Below are 19,646 nucleotides of genomic sequence, written 5' to 3' on the forward strand. Positions count from 1 at the left end.
TTTCTGATTTTTTATTATTTTAAAATTAGCGCTACGAGTATTAATAACACTTTGCTTCATTTTCGTGGACTTTGTTTTACCGAAAATTTGTTTGTATAATTGCAAACTTGTTCTATGCACATTACTGATTGAACTTTTGGTCAGTCGTGTACGATGGTAACGAGGTATAAAATTCAGGAATGTATGCATTGTTTAGACACTGTTGCAAAATTCGCGCTGCAAAGTGAAATCAAATATGCATCGTGTTTTCCCTGAGTGATGTATCTATGCATTAGTGTCTACATATTAAATGGGAAAAGTGCCATTAGCCCTGTTTCAATTCATCAGTTACAATATGTATCGATTCGTCTTGAGATAAAAAAAAAAGCGAAGGATTATTTTTCTCGTTCTGACGTGGAAATTCGTTTTTATGATGAATTGTTTTCTAAAAGTTCCACTTCCCCTTCTGGCCAGCACGCGATGTCAGAAAACTTTTCGTAAACTTAACAACGCTGAAACTATATCATAAAAAACCATGTGACTCTAATCTAATTTCAATTTATACAAAAATACTTGATCAAATTCAATATTAATTGCAATTACGTTAAAGTTTCTTAATAAATGCCCAATAAATGGAAAAGAAAAGCCAAAATCGAACCTTAATGTGTGAATATTTCTCTCGTACTCAAACTCCAATTAAATTAAAATTTCATCGCCAGCAAGTGTCCATGAATATAAAAAGATACCAAAAATAAAAAATGCAACTTTTTAAATGTCTACGTGATTACATTTCTCGTTTTGTTATTGATATAATGAGAAAAGTATGCGAAAATCTATAAATAGGCAACGTCCGGGACGTCGTAAGCAACGGTGCTATAATTAGAACGAGAAATATCTTTCGAATCGCGAGGTGGGTAAGTTAATGAAGCGATCAAAGGGTTGAGTCGCCGTGGAAGTTGGCCCGCATGCAACGTTGTTAACTGCCGCGGTCTATGCGATTGTTGACCACCTTGCGAAGAGGTGCGAGTTTCTCACGCGATTTCTAACGTTGATATTTGCAATACGTGTTCCAGGATGGCGCATACGTGAAGGAGGACGACATGGACGGGCTGGGACTCTGCCCATACGATCCACGGCACAACAGCACTGCGGTATTTGTCGGTGAGTTGAAAAATAACGTTCTGCCATTTTAAAAAACGAACCAACGCGTTTGAATTTTTTTTTTGAAATCGTTGAGAATGTTATTCGTAGAAAATATCGGAAGTGCACTTGATTTATATTGTTTGTGCGTTCAGCGTTTAGATTAATTGTGCTTTAACGTAAAAGAACACTATTTTACTTGTGCGTACGCATGCGATTCTATCTAAAATTGGAATCAGCAATTTTTTTTATTTCAGACCTCTGTGTAGTCTTTTCTTAGCACCAAGTGAGAGTTCACACGCCTTTCTTCTTTAACTTTCCCCCGCTTTTTTGTACATATGTTTAACGATAAGAGTTTGCTTGAACGCAGTCGCGATTCGATTAAAGTGCTCATCGATGTTACACAAATTTGATCAGAAGCAAATTTAACATTTCTCGCAACGATTACGATAAAAGTGCGCACGCATTTCCCACGTGGCATACAATTTTTAGGTACCTCTAATTGCGATCGTGGAATTTTTCAAATTCAACCTGTTGTTCGCACATACTAAAATAAAACGAATGAAAACTGAAATTACTGCTGTCTAACAATAACGCATGAAAACGTATATGATAAATTCTTGTAAAAAAGCTGCAGAATTCTCGCGAGATATACTTGCGATGTAAACAGTGCTCAGCGTGCTGAAAATTTGAATAAACACGAGGAGCGCGGCCATTATGGTTGATCGATATTAACGTTCCGCGCGATTGCTCGAAAAGGATAATCGGGCGTCGACGCGATTCCGTAGCGGGCGATCCGTTCGCGAGTTGAACGGGAATATTATCATTAAAAATAAATATGCAAATCAGCAGCTGTCCGGAGGGAGAGCGGCTGGACTATTTTAGGGCTGCCGTGCGACGATACGATCGTTTTGCGTAACAATTTCGCTCGGTTTCGCGATCTCACGGAACGATAAGGAAATACCTTTTTATGCATAAAGGGGCCGAGTTTTAAAGCAGTTTGTTCTTCTGGGAATTTCAAGAGCTTATACGGAAAGTAGGTAAGTCTCCGTTGGATCGCGTTTCGAACGAAAACGCGTTTTCCTAAACGTTCGACGCGTTCTAATGCTAGAAACGTGCTAGTATACCCGACAGAGAATAGGTTTCATACTTTTTTTTAAGTTAAATTCGCTCGAAATTCAAAGTATTAATACGATATTTAATAAGTTATCTAATTCTCATCAAGCTGTTAAAAAAATATGTTCAGCAAACGAATTTAGTGCAAAATTTAATGGATGTATACGTATATCCAATGAAAATAAATTTAATTATTTATGGAACATTTTGCTGAACCTACTGCACGTTGTTTCGCGGTATTAAAATAGCATTTCCATTTGATTTTATTAAAATAGCTTCGAGAAGTTGCATTCGAGTTATTACGATTATTAAAAGGGACGTTCAGCTTTGAACAGATTTTACGTTGAACCGAATAAACGCATCGTGTGTACATCGTCATTTCGCGATGAAGAAGTAATACGCGCGAATTTCATCGGATGCAGACACACTTGATTAGTTTTAGCGAGTTAAAATAAAATATTCCATACGTACACGCAACGCCGAGCGTGAAAAGCTTAACCAATCCATGAATATTTTTGAATAATTTACGAGCCACGTTTGAATAATCTACGTACAGCAAAGTATTAGAGATTCCATGTCGGTAAACGTAAGAGAACTTCTGACTCCCTCGCCCAGCTGCATCCCTTTAAAAACAAAACATCAATTTAACAGATTTCATTCTATTCATCCTCAAAGGATTAAAAATCAAGATTACCTAGCGCACCCATGCTTGGACGCAACGAAGAAAAAGGATGCTATAAAGAAATCAAAATCATCAAAATTAAAAAATCGTACGATTGAAACAAAATTAATGCAATTAAATAAATTTAAAACAAATTCGATAGAATTAAATAACATCGAAGCAAACTCCCATGTCGTTAAACGTAAGAGAACTTCTGACTCCCTCGCTCAGCTGCATCCCTCCAAAAACGAAGCATCGAATAAACAGATTTCATTCTATTCACCCCCAAATAGTTAAAATCCAGATTACCTAGCGCACCGATGCTTGGACGCAACGAAGAAAAAGGATGCTATAAAGAAATCAAAATGATCAAAATTAAAGAATCGCACGATTGAAAGAAAATTAATGCAATTAAATAAATGTAGAACAAATTCGATAGAATTAAATAACATCGAAGCAAACTCCCTTCGCACGCAGTCAGGTATAACACGATTTAACCGTCGACTGTGTTTTCACGAGGAATAACTCGAAAACTGTAACTCCGCTCTCCGTCAGAGAGCTCGAAAACGCGAAATCGCAACACCGGATCCGAGAGCAGAGCCGTCGACCTATTCGCGTGTCATCGAGGGATCACTCAACGCTCCATCCGGCGCGGACGGAGCGTTTTCGGTCCCGTGGAAAACATTGTTCGAGAACCCTTTTATTACTTGGCCCGAACCGCTGGTAATGGAGGCGCAGGTTTGACGAGCGCGGCCGCGTGGCTTTGACGAGACGTGTAAAGAGGCGCGTGCTTTCGAGTGACCGGATCCGGACGCGCACGGGTCGTCCGTGGACGTTGACCGGGTCCTGCGAGCCCACTTCTCGTCCGTTCTACGCGCCACACAGTGTATACAACGCACAACCCGGCCTCGAATTTGATAAACACGCTGACCGCGTCATCTCCTCTCCCGTCACCGTGAATTCCCCGCGGGAACGGCGAACACCAGTTCCTCGAACACGACGCCGACGACAGCTACTCGTTCCTCCGCTTTTTTGCGCCCTTTTTTCACCCTGGCTTCGACGCGATGTTTGACGTAATTATGCGGCCGCGTACGCTCGTATTCGTCCCTCGAGAGCGCCGCTGCTGCTGATGGGAAAATCGCCGGATTTTCCTGGATAATAGAATGAATAATAGGATGTTTTATTTTGGGGAACTAAAGGAGAGAGTCGAGCCTGAACGAAAGGGCTTCCTTTTATCAGGTTTGAGTTATTTTTTGTTTGCATTTTCTATTGGTTTCGGTATTTTATGGAAGTTTCTTGGAACATTGACGTCAAAGAACAGTTGTGGTTTCTTCACGAGTTGTTACTTGCTGCATAAAAAAGTTCTGATTTATTTTATTATTGTATATATACATATATTGTTATACAGATGTAGTTGATTATCTATGAACTGGAATTTAGTTGTTTCTAAGTCGAAAAAATGATCGAAAAGTCGAAAGGAAAATGATACGTGTAATTTTTTTCTATGTGTAATCGTTACTGACTGTACACTCTTTGCCTCCGCTTTCTTTAATTAATGCTTGCCTACGGTACAATTTGAAACTAGTAACGAGGTTCGTAGAAAATGTGAAATCTTGTTTCTCATTTTCTGGAAGACACGAGATGACTGGACTGTACGTAGTAATTGCTTTCCATGTCTTCTGCTTCCGAGAGCCCCTGAGTCATCACTTGGAAATGATTACGGTTTTTTACTTTAACCTTCATCGGGATAGAATGATTCTCTACCAGAAACGAAGAGAAAAAGTCTTGGTAACTTTCAATACGAAATTACTAATTAATAATTTCTAAATATTTGACTTTCAGTTCAGTTTATAATACTATAACATAGTGATGCAAATTCAGCGATCGAAAGCGATTTTTGTTGTAAATAAATTGATTGCAATTACTAAAACGCTACATCAAGAAGCTATAGTAATAAAAAAAAAACTAAATTCAAAAAATATAAATATATACGCCTTTAAATGAATTCTCTATAAATCTTTTTTTTTTTAATCACAAAAAGAAATACCAATTTGAAATAATTTCAATTTTTGTTTTAATGAAATAAATAATAATTTATAGCGTACTAATCAATCCAATTGAATTTTCCATTTTGTATCTAGATTCTATTAAGAATAGAACCTTGTAGGAAGGATTAATAGAGTGGCACTTCTAAATTCTCTACTCTTAATTGCTAAAGGAACACAAACATAAAAGATGTGTTAACCGATCAAACACACGATAACAGCAGTCTATTGCTTGACGTAAACCAATTACGTATCAGAAAATAAGATTACTCACTAGGTTGTCATCGCAGAAATAATCCATCTGATCCGAAACCACTTTTATATCGTGATTGGTATAACATCCGTAATTTACCAAACAGACAACTGGAAACGTCTCCAAGATTACCCACAATTTTCTCTGCAATTATTAAAAATTCTTCGAAACAATTACCCATACTATACTTTATTCCTTCTTTAATTCCTAACTTCTTCCCCACTTCTTCGTTACAATAACATTCACAATTTTCTACAACAATACCATACAGCCATTTGCACGAGAACTTGCTCAAACAATAACTTCACTAATTTACTTCTAATTTATCCACGCGAACTCCATAACAAAGTACCAAAAAAGCGTATTCTCGCACGCTCGGTCGCGCAACGAAGAGGATCGCGTTTCCGGCTGGAGAAGCGCGCGAAATCCTCCGCGGTCTGATTCCTTTTATCGTTTAACAACCGTGGATCGCGTTCAACTCCGCGTTTCGAGGAGCCCCGCGACGGGGTTCGTTAATGCGAATCTAAGAATCACCGTGGTGAATTATTACACGTATGAGCAGCCGCACGCGGATCGTTTAAACGGGCACGCGGAATTGCGTGCAACGAGCGGGAAAAGTTGGAATCGATCGGCTGCGCCGGAAAGGTTAAAAGGCGGCCCGTTTCAACGGAGTTATTTCAACACCGCGGTTATAATATGCATAACCCTTTGACACGGTCACCGTTCGTTCGTCACGCGTCGCCAACGAGCCGAACAGTCATCTCGTTTAAAGAACACCCCGCGTATTACTCGCCCCTCGTCCGGCTAATTTATGCTAATCGAAGGCCCTTCTTATCGTTCGTTGCGAGCAACGCGTCACGAAACGCGAAACGGGAATTCGTTTGACGAGTGTACGAGGACAAAGTATTTAATGTTTTCAGATCATTCGAAGGTGATTTCATTTTTAAATGTACCGCTGGGAAGCAAAGAGGAATCGATCGAGGCATCCTCGACCTAAATATGAACGAGTAGTATAATTTATAAAGGTTGAATTATTTTTCGAAGCTGTAAATATTTGCTTGTCTCATTTGGATGATTCCGCGAAGCGAATTAAGACGAAAATAGAAATTGCAAAAATCTGCTTGTGGCTTTGCTTTCAAGGGAAACGACTTTTAACATTTTTGTCACCTTCCTCTAAAACGAAGCGATCGATTAAGTTTTGTTATTCTTGAATTTCGTCTTATTTGCATTTCAATTTATTTATAGTTTGACATTTGTCGATCTACATCTTGCGTAGTAGTATTTCGAGACCACGAAATGTTTCGAGGAAGAATAAATGGCAAAGAAACAAAGTATCATTATTTTTCTACGAGAATTCGGTTTGCGAACCTGTAACTTTGATCGAATATTTCGAACGACACAGTTTCAAAGTCTCGCCAGCTTACTCTGAGCAATTAGAAATCACCGCGTTCGCTGTTCAATAATTAAATATTCAAATCTGTCCTGGCATTAATAGGAGAGACGTGTACGCGGATGCGTCGGCCATATCGAACAGTGTGGCGTCAGTGTAGTCCAACAAAGGAGAAATATGCGGAAGTACAATGCGGTTGCATCGTTCGTGGCATATCGATAGGTTGCGTGTAAGTCGCGTCACGAATGAACACGTACGAACACCTATGCTATGCATAAGTGCTAATTATTACTCTGCAGAATGTTTCTAACAAGAGAGTTTGCTACGCTTTCGTGAATAGACGTGAGAAAGAGACGCATAAATTCATGAAGTTATGGATATGCATCGATCGGACGTAACTTATCATGAATGCGATTAGAGACTTCATTTTTAGATACCACTGTATACATATTTTTTCTCTCTATTAACTTGCTAGTGTCTTCTTAATTGATTAATCTTGCAAAATCGTGTTCTTGTTCGAAAATTATTTAATTTAGAATTTCTCTCCATTAAATAGAAAAGCTTCTTCTGATCATTTATGAGATTTGGCAGGTAGATTGACAAATTGCGCACGTTTTCTAAGCGCTAGCAATTTAAATTCGCCACCTGGAGTCCATAGAAAGGAAACAAGTAACGTTAATCACCGATGCGTCATTAATTTACACATTCCGATAGAACCGGTACAAATCGACGGAAGTATCTAGATATTTGAAAGGCTTACAGCGAAATTACGCGCGCAGATTTAGCTGCAAACGTTAGCTGATTCAACAAAATTGAAGGCGAAGTGAATGGTGTAAATTACAGTTTGATTGAATACTTTGATTGAATGGCAATTGACGCTGTTCACTTTACTCCCAGTTTTGTTCAATCGATGGCCAGACCATCCATCCAAAGAGGACCGTTTAAATTCCCGTTTAAAAGACGTCGCGTAACAATTTTCGAAAACCTCGATGATCGCTATCATCCGTGCAATTACTATGAAATTGCTCTCGTCGAAACCGTCTCGTTTCCCTCGATCCTGTCAGCGACTGAAAAATAGTTTGCGCGTTGCCAAATCCACGTAAATTAACTTTAAATCGTCGAGTCGTATGGACGATTTCACTTTTACGATACGATCGTGGATGTTAATGTCGAGTTGATTATAGCGAAACGAAGTAGCTGTACGCAAAGTGTGTATCTAATCGGTGGCAACGGGAAGAACACAGAGAAAAGGGGAAGAAAAGGGTGGTGAAACGAAACGAATGTTGTAATACGTGTACACGCTAAGTAAAAGCGAACGCTTATGATAAATGAACTGGTCTCTGTATACGTGCGTGCAAAGTATGCATTCCTTCGATGGTATCGTATCAGTCGCGAGGCATGCAGAAATATTATGCGCCCGTATCTTGCTCGGCACACAACGGGAACCCCGGAATAACGAACTTGTGAACCTCGTCGTGTGTCTGCTTTTCGCTTTTAAAGCGAGGAAACAACCGGCCGCGTATCTCGAACGATGAATTAGACTTGCAACGAACGAAATCTATTCGCGTTCCGTTCTCCAACCGCGGCTGAAAATTGTTCGCAGCAGCGTTTACAGCCACTTTATGCCCGTGGGGAGTAAAAAGATATTGTTTCACGCAGAAATAGATTCCTTCCAGCGTTTCTACGCGTGTCCGCTCATTAATCGTCCCTAAAAGTGTTAATCTCCTGTCAAACAACTCGAGGTACATTAACGATAAAGTAGTTTCAGGTTACCTGGATCCAATTAATTTCAAGTGGCTTGTCTAACGAAAGGAATAGAACGATCTGAAAATTGAAAGGCCAGATCTGGTTAGAAATTAGCCAGCGTCGATGGAAAGGTTTCAAGTTGACCAGACGAGACTTAAAATACTCGCGGGTATATTCGTTCGATCGGTAAAATTTTATTCCCGTTTGAACGTGCTCGCAAAACAAGACACGCGTGGCTGCAGAAAAAATGGACACCGTGAAAATGGAACGTAGAAGCCGGGCAGGAAAAAAGCGGTTCATTGGAAAATATGAGTACGCGGAAATACTCTTTGTGGCCACTGGATACCTGCGAGTTGAGCTTCGATGGAACCGTTGACGCCGACAGAACCGGTGGTGTTTGTGGAAATCGCGGGGCGCGTTCGTCGGAAATTTATTTGCCGGGAATTTTTCGAGTTTATTCGATCCGCGTGCGGCCGACACGGAGAGTCGACCATTTAAATATCATCTTTTTTTTCTCTTTTTTTTTGCGGTAACGAAGTTATCCGCGGCCAACAATTACGAATACCCGCGTGGAAAATACCGAAAAGCCAGGAAAGGGTCGCTTCAGACGCGAGGACGCGCCGCGAAACTTTCCGCCGCGAACTGTCTGGCGAGCTGCGAGTTTTCTCAATTTTTCCGTTCTTACCTAATTACTAAGATAAGGCTGTTCCTTTGCTGGCGCTCTTTTGTTCGCTGGAAACCTGCTCCATTTTTTTTTTTTAATCCGCTGGTTTTGCGCGGTGACACGCGTGTTCGTGGAAAAGCGAATTAATTAATCTCCGTTCGGCGAGTTTGCATTTAGGGAGACTGTATTTACGGGTTGGGAATGTATAACTAAATATCTCCGCGTTTTAAATAAACTTTCTGAAATAAAGTGAAATAATAGAAATTTGTATGGAAAAATTGTTCGGATTGAATATAAAATTTGATTTCATCAGCAATTTATTATCTATTGTAAGTAAAAATATTGATATTCGCAGTTTAAATTGTGTGTGCATTCAAATGTAATACTTCTATTATGATTGAGAGAAAGTTTTGAGATGTAACATTGCACAATCATTGCACAACAAACGCACAGATATGAATAAAACAATCTTCATTCAAAAACAAAATGTACATCACCGTTCGTAACTATTCAAACCACACAAAGAATCGCTAACCATTACAATAATTCATACTTGTAATGCATACAATTCTCTCTCGAATGAAATAGAAATAAAAAAAAAGTAGAGATTCCAACAAATAGAAAGTATTCACTGCTAGAAAAATCAGATTGCGTCTCTAACAGCATTAATTTCTATCGTCCGATATGAGTTGCGATGCGCGAACGATACGTACGTGACCCTCCTTATCGACCGCGAGCGTAGAAACATCGAAAATCATCCACCATTACGGATAATCGCGTAATCATTTTCGTTTCGGTGACAGCGTTATCGTGCATATCTTGTTTACAAGTAATACGTCTTAATTTTTGCATTTAACCGACGCGATAGGTGGAGGCTGACGCATATAATGCCTGCTCGCGTGACTGAATCGCATGTTGGGCGACCTACTCCAGAAAAAGGAAAGATACCGAGCCGGGGTGTAATTCAGCCCCGAACGACAGAGAAATATGCAGAAGCGTGACGCGGTTGTATCATCGTCGCACGATAGGTCGTCACGCGGTTTATACAAAGATTTTTTCCTTCTCCTTGACATATGTACGTACACGTATGAATATTTCTTCTGATCATTAAATTACCCTTCATTTCTCGCCCACCTTTTTCTTTACTGAAGTTCTAATTCACATCGATTGCGATGGAACGATTAAAGCTGCAAATTCCACGGAATTGTGTAGCGAAATTGGCTGGTTGCTACCTATTCTCCATATTATTTACCGTGCTATTAAATAATTTTCATGGAAAATGTATGGCGACGTGCGTGTTTGCATTGAGCGTTTCAGATATCTCATGCCAAACGACACCAGCTGTGAATGGTGTAATCTTCTATGTCTGATTCTCTAACAAGACGTATGTTAATGTTTAGTTTTTCACACGCTAGGGCGAATACCTTTTCGATATAAACGTTCGAATTTTTGTACTCTATAGAATCATTAATCTGATGCAATATATCATTAATAACCAAGTTTCTCGTTCTGATATTGCACAATAACAGATTGTAACATTAACTAGTTAGTTTAATTCCAATGTTGCCTGAAAAGAACGCGTTCCTCGTTCATTTCCCTTTTTTTTTTTTTCATATCACTGGCTCTCGTAATATTCGATACAGTAATAATCCACCAACAATTCGTTCCCACGCCATATCGAGTGAAAAACGAAACGGCTTCATTCCATATTTCTCTCACAACGTTTAAAATAATGAAGTAACATGTAAAGCTACTCGAGTGTCGAACGCAACGTTTTCTTCTCACTTTTACTTCTCTTGGTGCATGCTGGCACAATCGGACGAAGGAAACCAGCCTCGTACGATGGAAATTATTTAAAAATGCGAGGTAACGTTGCACACGGGCGATACAACCGGACCAGTAAAATATTTGCAACCACGCAGCGCGACTATTATTATTTAGCGTTCGCCTCTCTCGCAGAAAACACAATTATGCAACAAGTAATTAATTATTTCAATAATCTTTACTTGGTGAATTCATAATCGGGTATAATCGAGATCGCTTTGAATGGATATATTTGATTTATAATGTTAATTAATTGGCATTGCTGTACCGCTAAATTACTTATACATTAATTAATTAAATTATAACCAGTATTCGGGTTAATAATTTAAAACGCGATCTTTTATTTTTACCTTGGTCACATTTTTCCACTATGAAGAAATCTATCTATCATCAGACGCAGGAATCCAGGTCTTATTATTATGAAAACGAATATACAGTCAATCTTGATTATCTAGAAGAATTTTCGCTTTGGAAGAGATTAACTTCGTGCTTGATTCGCTGCTGAAAATACATCGCCAGCATTCATTTGCAACATTTTTGGTAGTTTTAGCCGCGAAGTGGATAATTAGATATCCAGACTCTGATGGATCGCTCGTATTTAGGTATGCAAGGTAATACTGTGATACAGATTATATGGAAAAGAAAAAGATTTGCTTAAGAATGGAAAATTGCAAGCTGTTTACATATACAGTGACTGTGAAAATTATTAGCGCGTGTATTTATATAATAATTACTAAAGAGAATGCAGAAGAAAAGTGAATAACATATCGTTTACTGTTCTTTGTATCTAAAAATACAAAATACTTTAAAGATCCAAAAGTACCTATTATAGTTACGAGTTAGTGTATTAACAGACGCGATGGAACTGTTCGCAAAAGAATGCTGAAGAAAAGCAAATAATTTATCGTTTACAGTTTCTATTTAAAAGTACAAAATACTTTAAAGATCCAAAAGTACCTATTATAGTTACGAGTTAGTGTAATTAACAGACGCGATGGAACCGTTCGCACGTGCAAAAATGGCTAAAACTCTACGTAAACCTGAAAGTAGCATAGCAGAAAAATTGAACGACCGCGAACTGACACTAATCTCAGTCCAGCCCACGGGAAAAGTCGTTCTCCGTGCGTTCTGGAACTTTATTTAACCGCGAAACGAAACGAACGATACCCGGCTGCGTTTCGATACGCTTGTCGCCACTATTTCTTGCCATCTTCTGGTCCCGAAAAAAGGAACGAACGTGCCTGGCACCATTACTTCTTACCGTTCTCTCGCACGAAAAGAAAACTAGACGTGGAAACTGTGTCAAGAACGTGGATATTGAGTATGCGATTCTTGGAATTCGTTTGCAAAAACGCGTAGAACAATTTATGTACAATTTTTGTATTTGTTAAATATCGTTTTCTAGATTTATTTTCCAAATCATCCATGTTCTATATATATTTCTTCCTATTGCACTTTAAACTGATGCAATTTGTGCAGCTCTTTGCGCAAAATAATGAAAATCAAGCCTCTTTGTTCAATTCATGTCGCTATAATCGCGAACCAGTCAACGATATAATAACAACAAATACGGAGTCCCTATCGAGATATTACAACCTGACATGAATAATTAAAATCTCGCGGTGAATACAATACTCCCAACGTGGTATACGTCCATCGATATTTTTCCATCCGCTAATAGACGAAACAAATGAACGCAAAAGCGCGGCTGAATGTATCGTTGATTCGATCGGAGGCACGTCGCAAGCCGTTGAAACGCTCGGACGGGCCATGAAAAAAATATTATCCGCCGCAATTACAAATGAACACGGAATGACGAGCCGAATAACGATCTCTGGCTTTCATTCGAATCGATGTCCAAACGATGAAGACGCGTACGTTCGACGCGAGGCACCGAGTACGTTCGATTGACGTGCCATATGTGATCTTCTTGGGTGGTCGATTACTATACTATTCGTAAGAATTTTTATAGATTAACGTATTTGCGTCGTTGCGAGGTCGAGTAACGTTTAATTGTTTTTCATCGAACGTGACGATCGCAGCGTAACAGCGGAGAGTTCTTCTTTTTACTTTAATAAATCTACTTAATATATGTATCATTATTAATGGTGCTGGGTGTTCCGTCCTCGAAACATATAGTCAGACCAAGTTTATGCTACGATCGCTTATAATTAGTTATTTTTGAAGAGTCCCAATTTCTGTTTATTACTTTTTCTGATTAACTTCTTAACCGGGATTAAGGTATTAAAAGGTTGCTAGAAAACTTGGTTTATCTCTTAATGTTTTACTGCAATAGCTATTGTCGTATCATAAACCCAAAAATACCGAGCGACCACCACCATCTCGGAATCAAGCAGCTCGCGGATTGACTGACTGCTGAACTCTGAACCTGTATATAAGTGTACATTTTCTAAAATAAACTAGTCAAAAATCTACCAGCAAAAAGTCGTCCGAGATACTCCACCCGAGCAAGTAAGCGAGAAGAAATTAACGACGCAACACTGGGGTCTCATTGATTATCGATCGATCGAGAGGTATCAGTCTCGAAGGTGTCACGTCACACTTGCGTAACGAACAGAATACTGCAACCAATACGCGACGTGTATTGTAATTTTTATTACATTTCGTTCACGATATCGAGTCGCGTGGGCCACGAATAACAGACGGTGACGTTCGAAGGTAAGCACGGAACTTTGGAAATTTCATTCGAGACGCGCGATTGCCTTCGTTATTGGAGCGGAGAGAGGAGGCGAAGAATGGAAGCTCGGAAATTCGAGCGGTCCCCGGCATAGTTGTTAAGAGATTTGAATCGACAAATTGATTTCGCTATTGAACGCGACGAATGGGGGAGAAAGATACCGCGGAACGAACGCCGCCAACCCCCGTGTTGCTCGATACGATATGAACGCGTCCCGTTTAAATTTCTGGCTCGCTTTTCCATTTCGGGTGAAACGAACTTATCGATTGGTTATTCAGCTGTTATTCGCCGTATAAACTCGGGGATCGTGGAAATTGATTAATACAACGGTACGTTCGGATGCAAGAAACACCCGAGGTCCCTCCTGGCTCCTGTCGGATGTGGCACTTTCTCTAAGAGGAATCCGTGAAAGCGAACCTCCTGCTTTCTACCTCGTTTTTGCATGCCGCGTACTGTAATTTGTTGTCCACGCAATTATACTATTATTGGAACGATCAATTTTTAAGAGCTACTGATTTAAGTTAGTTCAGAAATAGAGCACGTGTTTGAGGTCTCTCAATGTTGCATGTAGAGCCTAAAAATTTAATGTTTCAATATTCATTAGATAAAAAATTAATCAGCGTGGATGTGTGTGATAACAGGATGCAATATTTAATCATTTTGAGTAAAGTTTAAATCAAGTTTGCATTTAGTGTGATACTTATATGAATATAAAAAATAATGAAATGACTTAAAGGTATAAAATAACTCACGAAAAATGTTTTAATCACTCGCTGATTTATAAGTAAACTCCATATACAAAAATTGCAGAAAATTCAATAACAGCATCAGTTGGTCCGTATTATTAGATTTTACTTAGTCCTCTACAAGAAGAGCATTAATCAACGCCGCACAATTCAACCAATAAATTTCCATCCTTTAATTAATCAGAGATTGTTAGATATTCAATGAAACCGACGCTCGACTCCATAAATCAACTCGAATCCCTTTAATTAATTGTCACTCTCCATCGCCAAGAACATCGATGCGTACGTCTGAAAAAAAACTGAAGTAAACCAGACCCAAAAAGAATCCCCCGTGCAAGGTTAACCGCTTCGTCTGTACTTAAAAGCAGACTGCTTAATCCCCGCAAAAAAAGACGATATCTCAACGCGAGTGGGCACGTCGATATCTCGAGAGTTGACATCGAGCAAATAAGAAGAGACTTTCTGGGTCTGCGGAGGCAGAAACGAAATCTGTATCGCGTATACTCTTCCCCGTTCGGATCAGCAAGTCCAGCTGGCAGCTACGGCTGATTCGAAGCATTTTGCCTGGAAAATTAATCGGAATTATCGGCACGGATCGCATTCGATCGAGCTGGGGCCGAGTCCAAGGGTGAAAGCGTCGAGCGCCCCCTATGCTGAGGCCGACAGTATCTCTTACTCGCGACAGACGTCGTAAATAGGAGACCAACGGGGACCAAGCAACGTTTTATAACGTCGTAACCGGTGCTTCCTCTGGCTTTTGCCTCCTTTTTATCCCTCTATCCCGTACGTCGGAAGCGGGCTGAAATATAGTAAAGCGTTAGATCGTGCTTCGATCACGGGACGCGCGTATTATACGGGCCGCTTCCGGGGTTCTGGCACAACCGGAAGCGAGGCGATCCTTTTTTATTTTTAACGATCTTTCGGGTTACTCGAAGAGCGTATGAGCAGCCACAGATGACCAGACATCATTCCCGTATTAATTATAAAACTGTATGTTAAGTCAAATAGACATTCGATAAATATACAAACGTCTTTGACAAAATAATTTATTTTAACAAGTAATAAATAGCAAACTTTATATAGATCTGGATATCGACGCTATGCTGCTCGGAACGTAACTACTAACTAACTAACTCTTGAGGACTCCTTTCCCTCGCATTATATCTGTTTTTCGCCCCCTCATTTTGGTGTCGAAAAGGAGGGGGGCACGTTCGCAGAAAACGTTCTTAACCCTCGCAAACGAAGAGAAAGTTTGGAGTCAAGCATATGTTTAATGTCTCCAGTCTCTTCGCTTTGAGGGTTAAGTATTTTCTTCCGCCCTGCGCCACGAGGTGCAAAGGCGACTACGGTGGTCGCCACACATCTATACAAAAACACAGAATATAATAACAAATTTCAGCCACGCGTGATGCATAGTGTTCTTCTCCACACCAAACGTCTTCGAATAAAATTCAAAGTGACGAGAGACCCTGGCACGAAGGCAAGTCGCTGCAACCGAGGACTTCCGGTGCACAGGTCTCCCGCGTAAGAAACACAGCGCTCCATTTATATCGTCCCAATAAATCCGCGCTTCCAATCCCTCGAACCGCGGTTACCCCGATAAAATGTATCCCTCCATGCATCAAACATCGCGTCGCGAGCTGGCGCTACCCTGTCCTCGTCCTGTTGCCCCTTTAAACGCTGCTACCCTCTCGTTGTTTTTCAACTTCCGCCGTCACGTCGTCCGCTAAGCTATCGCGACGCGAACCGCGACGCATTTGCCCGTGGCGAACATCGATTTCTGTGCATCGATGCGCGACTAAACGCGACGTTACAACCCCCATCCCCGTCGATGAAGTTGCTCGAGCGAAGTGGTCCCGCGCGCGCCGGAAGATCTCGTCCGCTCGGTTCTTCGGCTGGTTATCGCGCGCGTTGACGAACGACGGGAACAATGGGCCCTCGTAAATCATGTACCGCGCGAACACGTTAACGGAATCATAAATATTCAACCGTGTACGCGGAACGACGGGGCTCGCGTTGCGGGGTGCGTTTTAATCGGCGTCGCGGACTGGAAGAAAAGAAAAAAAGAGGAGTCGAAGGGAAACGCCATCCAGAGGCAATCGATCCGGTTGATCGTGCCCGGGTAACAGTTGTGGCGTGCGCTGCTCGGGTGTAAGCTGCGATTATCGGAACAATGTAGAAGTGGCTATGAGTGATGACTCGAGCGCGCGCGTTGCTTGCGCGTTCCTCGCGTTCCACCGGAAGTTCCTGCGGATATCGTGGATTTTTAGTAACGCTGCTGGGGGGATACGATCTTCGAGTGGTGGGAAAGTTCGTGTAAAGGTCGTGTTATTTGTCTGAGAAATTATATTGTTGTCGTTTTGTGGGAAGTAAGTTAAAGTAACTGCGACATCGTGGTTCGATTATACGTCAATGAATACCTTTAGATGTCTTGAATAGTATAACTATCTGTGGAAGTATTGAATAATAAGTTGCGTATCGTCGAGTGATACGAGTGCGATGCATTTTGATACGCAACGATGCAACGGTTATAGTTCACTTTGATATTATGAAAACAAAAAAGAGCGTTTCATGCTACCGTATTTATACATAGTGAAGTTACTAGTAAAAGTAGCTACAAGCAGAACTGTGCATTGAACTGTATTAGTAAAGTCAGGTCAAAATGTTCTTATGTAACAACTGAGTGATTAAATGAGAATATATGTAGAAAATTGTTCTTCCATATAATTGTTCGCCATTATAGCGAACATAGAAAAGTTAGTCGCCATGTGTAATTAGCGTTTAACGCAAAAATGAATTCTTTGGGTTAAACGAAGCATATAAAAAAGTATATTCGTAGAGTTAGAAATCATTATGATTGAAATTACTGATAATAAACAATGTATTCTGTTGATTGAGTAACCCTATCGCAGATATGCAATATTGTTGTTAGCTATTAATAAAATATTTACGTCCTATATTGGTTTATGAATATCGTATATGTAATTAAATTCCAGATTAATAAATTGATCTACCAATGTAATTGATTAATCCATTATTACGAATTCCAACATGGAAATCAATAATTTTCTATCAGCAATATTTCTACTAAATCCATTTGAAATTTCACTGCAAATATTTGCAACCTAGTTCTGAAACACTGTAACCGAAAAGTAATTAAAAATCTGTTGAAACGATTTTTTTCATTGTCAGGAAAACAAATTGTCCAATAGTTCGAGAGTTTTGAATCGTTTTATCAATATCGACGCCATTTTGTTGCAGTAACGGAAGATATTTTAGAATGTAACCGAAGAATTTCAAATAGAATTATTATTAAATTTATTCGCACCCTCGAGATTGCGAAATGGAATTTTTATTTAAAGCAATTTCTTCCGACAAAAAATGCAAGAAATAATCGTTTGCCTTCAGGGGTGTTTAGTTTAGTTCTCATGTTTTATTAAAAATTTTATAGTAGTCTGTTATCGTAGAATTTTCTTGGAACAAAAATTAATGAAATTAATAAAGAAGTTCCAGAGAATGCATTCTTTTTACGGGAATTTTATTAAAAAATTCCATGCTTTTATTCCATTAGAAAGAATGTGAAAATTTCTTCATAAATGTAATAAGAAATAGTGATGGTAGCTCAATAATATCTACTGAAATTAATAACTAAATTATAATTAATGATTCCTCTGTTTTTAATACTTAATTCTAATAAATTATTTTATATAAGATATAAAACTGCACGTGCGAAATACTAAAACAGAAAAATTACTTTAAAATCAAAGTACCATAGGTATATAAGTTTCTCATTTTGCATTGTACACTCTCTATTTATGGCTATCTCAAAATGCTTCTAACAGGTATCATAAATCATTTTTAATTACTAATATTATCAGAAACTGTGTTAATTACTTTCATATAATTTCAAAGAACTAATAATGCCTCTATATTAATTTTTAGAAATTGTAGTTCGTACAATTAAGAAGTAATACACTTCCTTTGTTAATTAGGCGACTATGCGCATGTAATTGGCAATTAGTTCACATAACGGACATTATGTTAACAACTGCCACGATATTAAGTTGTAGCCACTAATTACAAGTAAGTAAGACAATGGAATACTTTATATAATAATTAAATGAAATAAGAAAAATAATTACAAACGCATTACACATTATATGAAAACGATACTGTAACATATTACGAGTAAATAATGCAATATAATTTCATACAGTTTTTAATTATTGTAACCTTTTAATTTTTCTTGATATCTTAGAAAATAAAAATTTTTTAATTATTATTATACATATCGTAAATACTTGAATACATTCCATGACAGATGACATGAAAAAATAAATCTAATAGAAATTGGTGAAAAATGAATGTTATCCACTGAAGCGTAATTGTAAATCAAATGCTACGACTACTTTTTCAGGATCCATTCAGGATCGTTCAATTTCTCTTCGTGCAACAAAGGGAAAAAGATGAATCTTTTGACCGCAACCGATACCAATATTAAACTCGGCCAAAGATAAATCGTACAAAAAGTAAATTCTAGGCTATTTACAAAACTGCCGTGGAAAGAAATGAGATCTACCAATTCACGTCTATATTCGAGTATCATTGTTCGAATTGTAGGACGATTCGATATCGAATTGTTCTGTACCTTGCAAATATTTGATCAGCGTCCTCGTGAACTGAGAGAACTATGGACAACGTGCATCGCCTGTATAGATGCATATCAATCCAATACAAAAGAGAGAAAAGACGGAATGTAAAATATAATGCGTTACTTACAATTATATTTAATTCTAACTGCAATTATCATCTATTATATATTACAATTACCTTTTTTATAGAAATAAAAAATATAGAATTAAATCGTGCTCCATTCAACAACAGATCGCAGTAAATCGTATACCAATCAATAATACGTATTGCGAGAAGAGAAGAAAAAGAATATACAGTTTCAAACATTTTCACTGAACCAGTGCATTCAAAAATTTCTCAAAAATGTAAGATAGTGTAGAAACACCATTTAATACAGAAACATGAAAATACTTCTACACAGAAATAATAAAAATTCAATGTTGAACATAAAATGATCATCAACCCTTAATAATCGTTTAACCTGTTACAGAATCAATAAGTAATCTTGGCAGACAGTCACAAAAATAGAATTTTAATTATAAATAAATGCAGTGTCGAACATTAGACAATTTAAAGATAGAACCCAACGATGAACGATTACAAAATGGTCAAGCATGGCTCGTCTGTATTAAAAAGTCCTCTCGCCCCATCGGGATAATTCTCATGGAGCCAGCGAACGACGTGATATATCGGTGAATGATCGACGAGCCCCTCGTATTATCGTTTCGAAACGGACTAAAATTTTAACTGCA

At 38.8% G+C, this 19,646-nt stretch overlaps 1 protein-coding gene across 2 annotated transcripts in view; it reads left to right on the forward strand.

Moving 5' to 3' along the window:
• Positions 1–19,646, forward strand: part of LOC143423260 (semaphorin-1A) — a 493,840-nt gene that overhangs the window by 412,033 nt on the left and 62,161 nt on the right. For both annotated transcript variants that reach the window (XM_076894462.1, XM_076894463.1), the window contains exon 6: positions 1,053–1,140. In XM_076894462.1, the coding sequence (XP_076750577.1) occupies positions 1,053–1,140 (88 nt within the window). The remainder of the gene's footprint in view (positions 1–1,052; positions 1,141–19,646) is intronic.

This window comes from Xylocopa sonorina, chromosome 4 (assembly GCF_050948175.1).
Source record: "Xylocopa sonorina isolate GNS202 chromosome 4, iyXylSono1_principal, whole genome shotgun sequence".
NCBI classification, from domain to species: domain Eukaryota; kingdom Metazoa; phylum Arthropoda; class Insecta; order Hymenoptera; family Apidae; genus Xylocopa; species Xylocopa sonorina.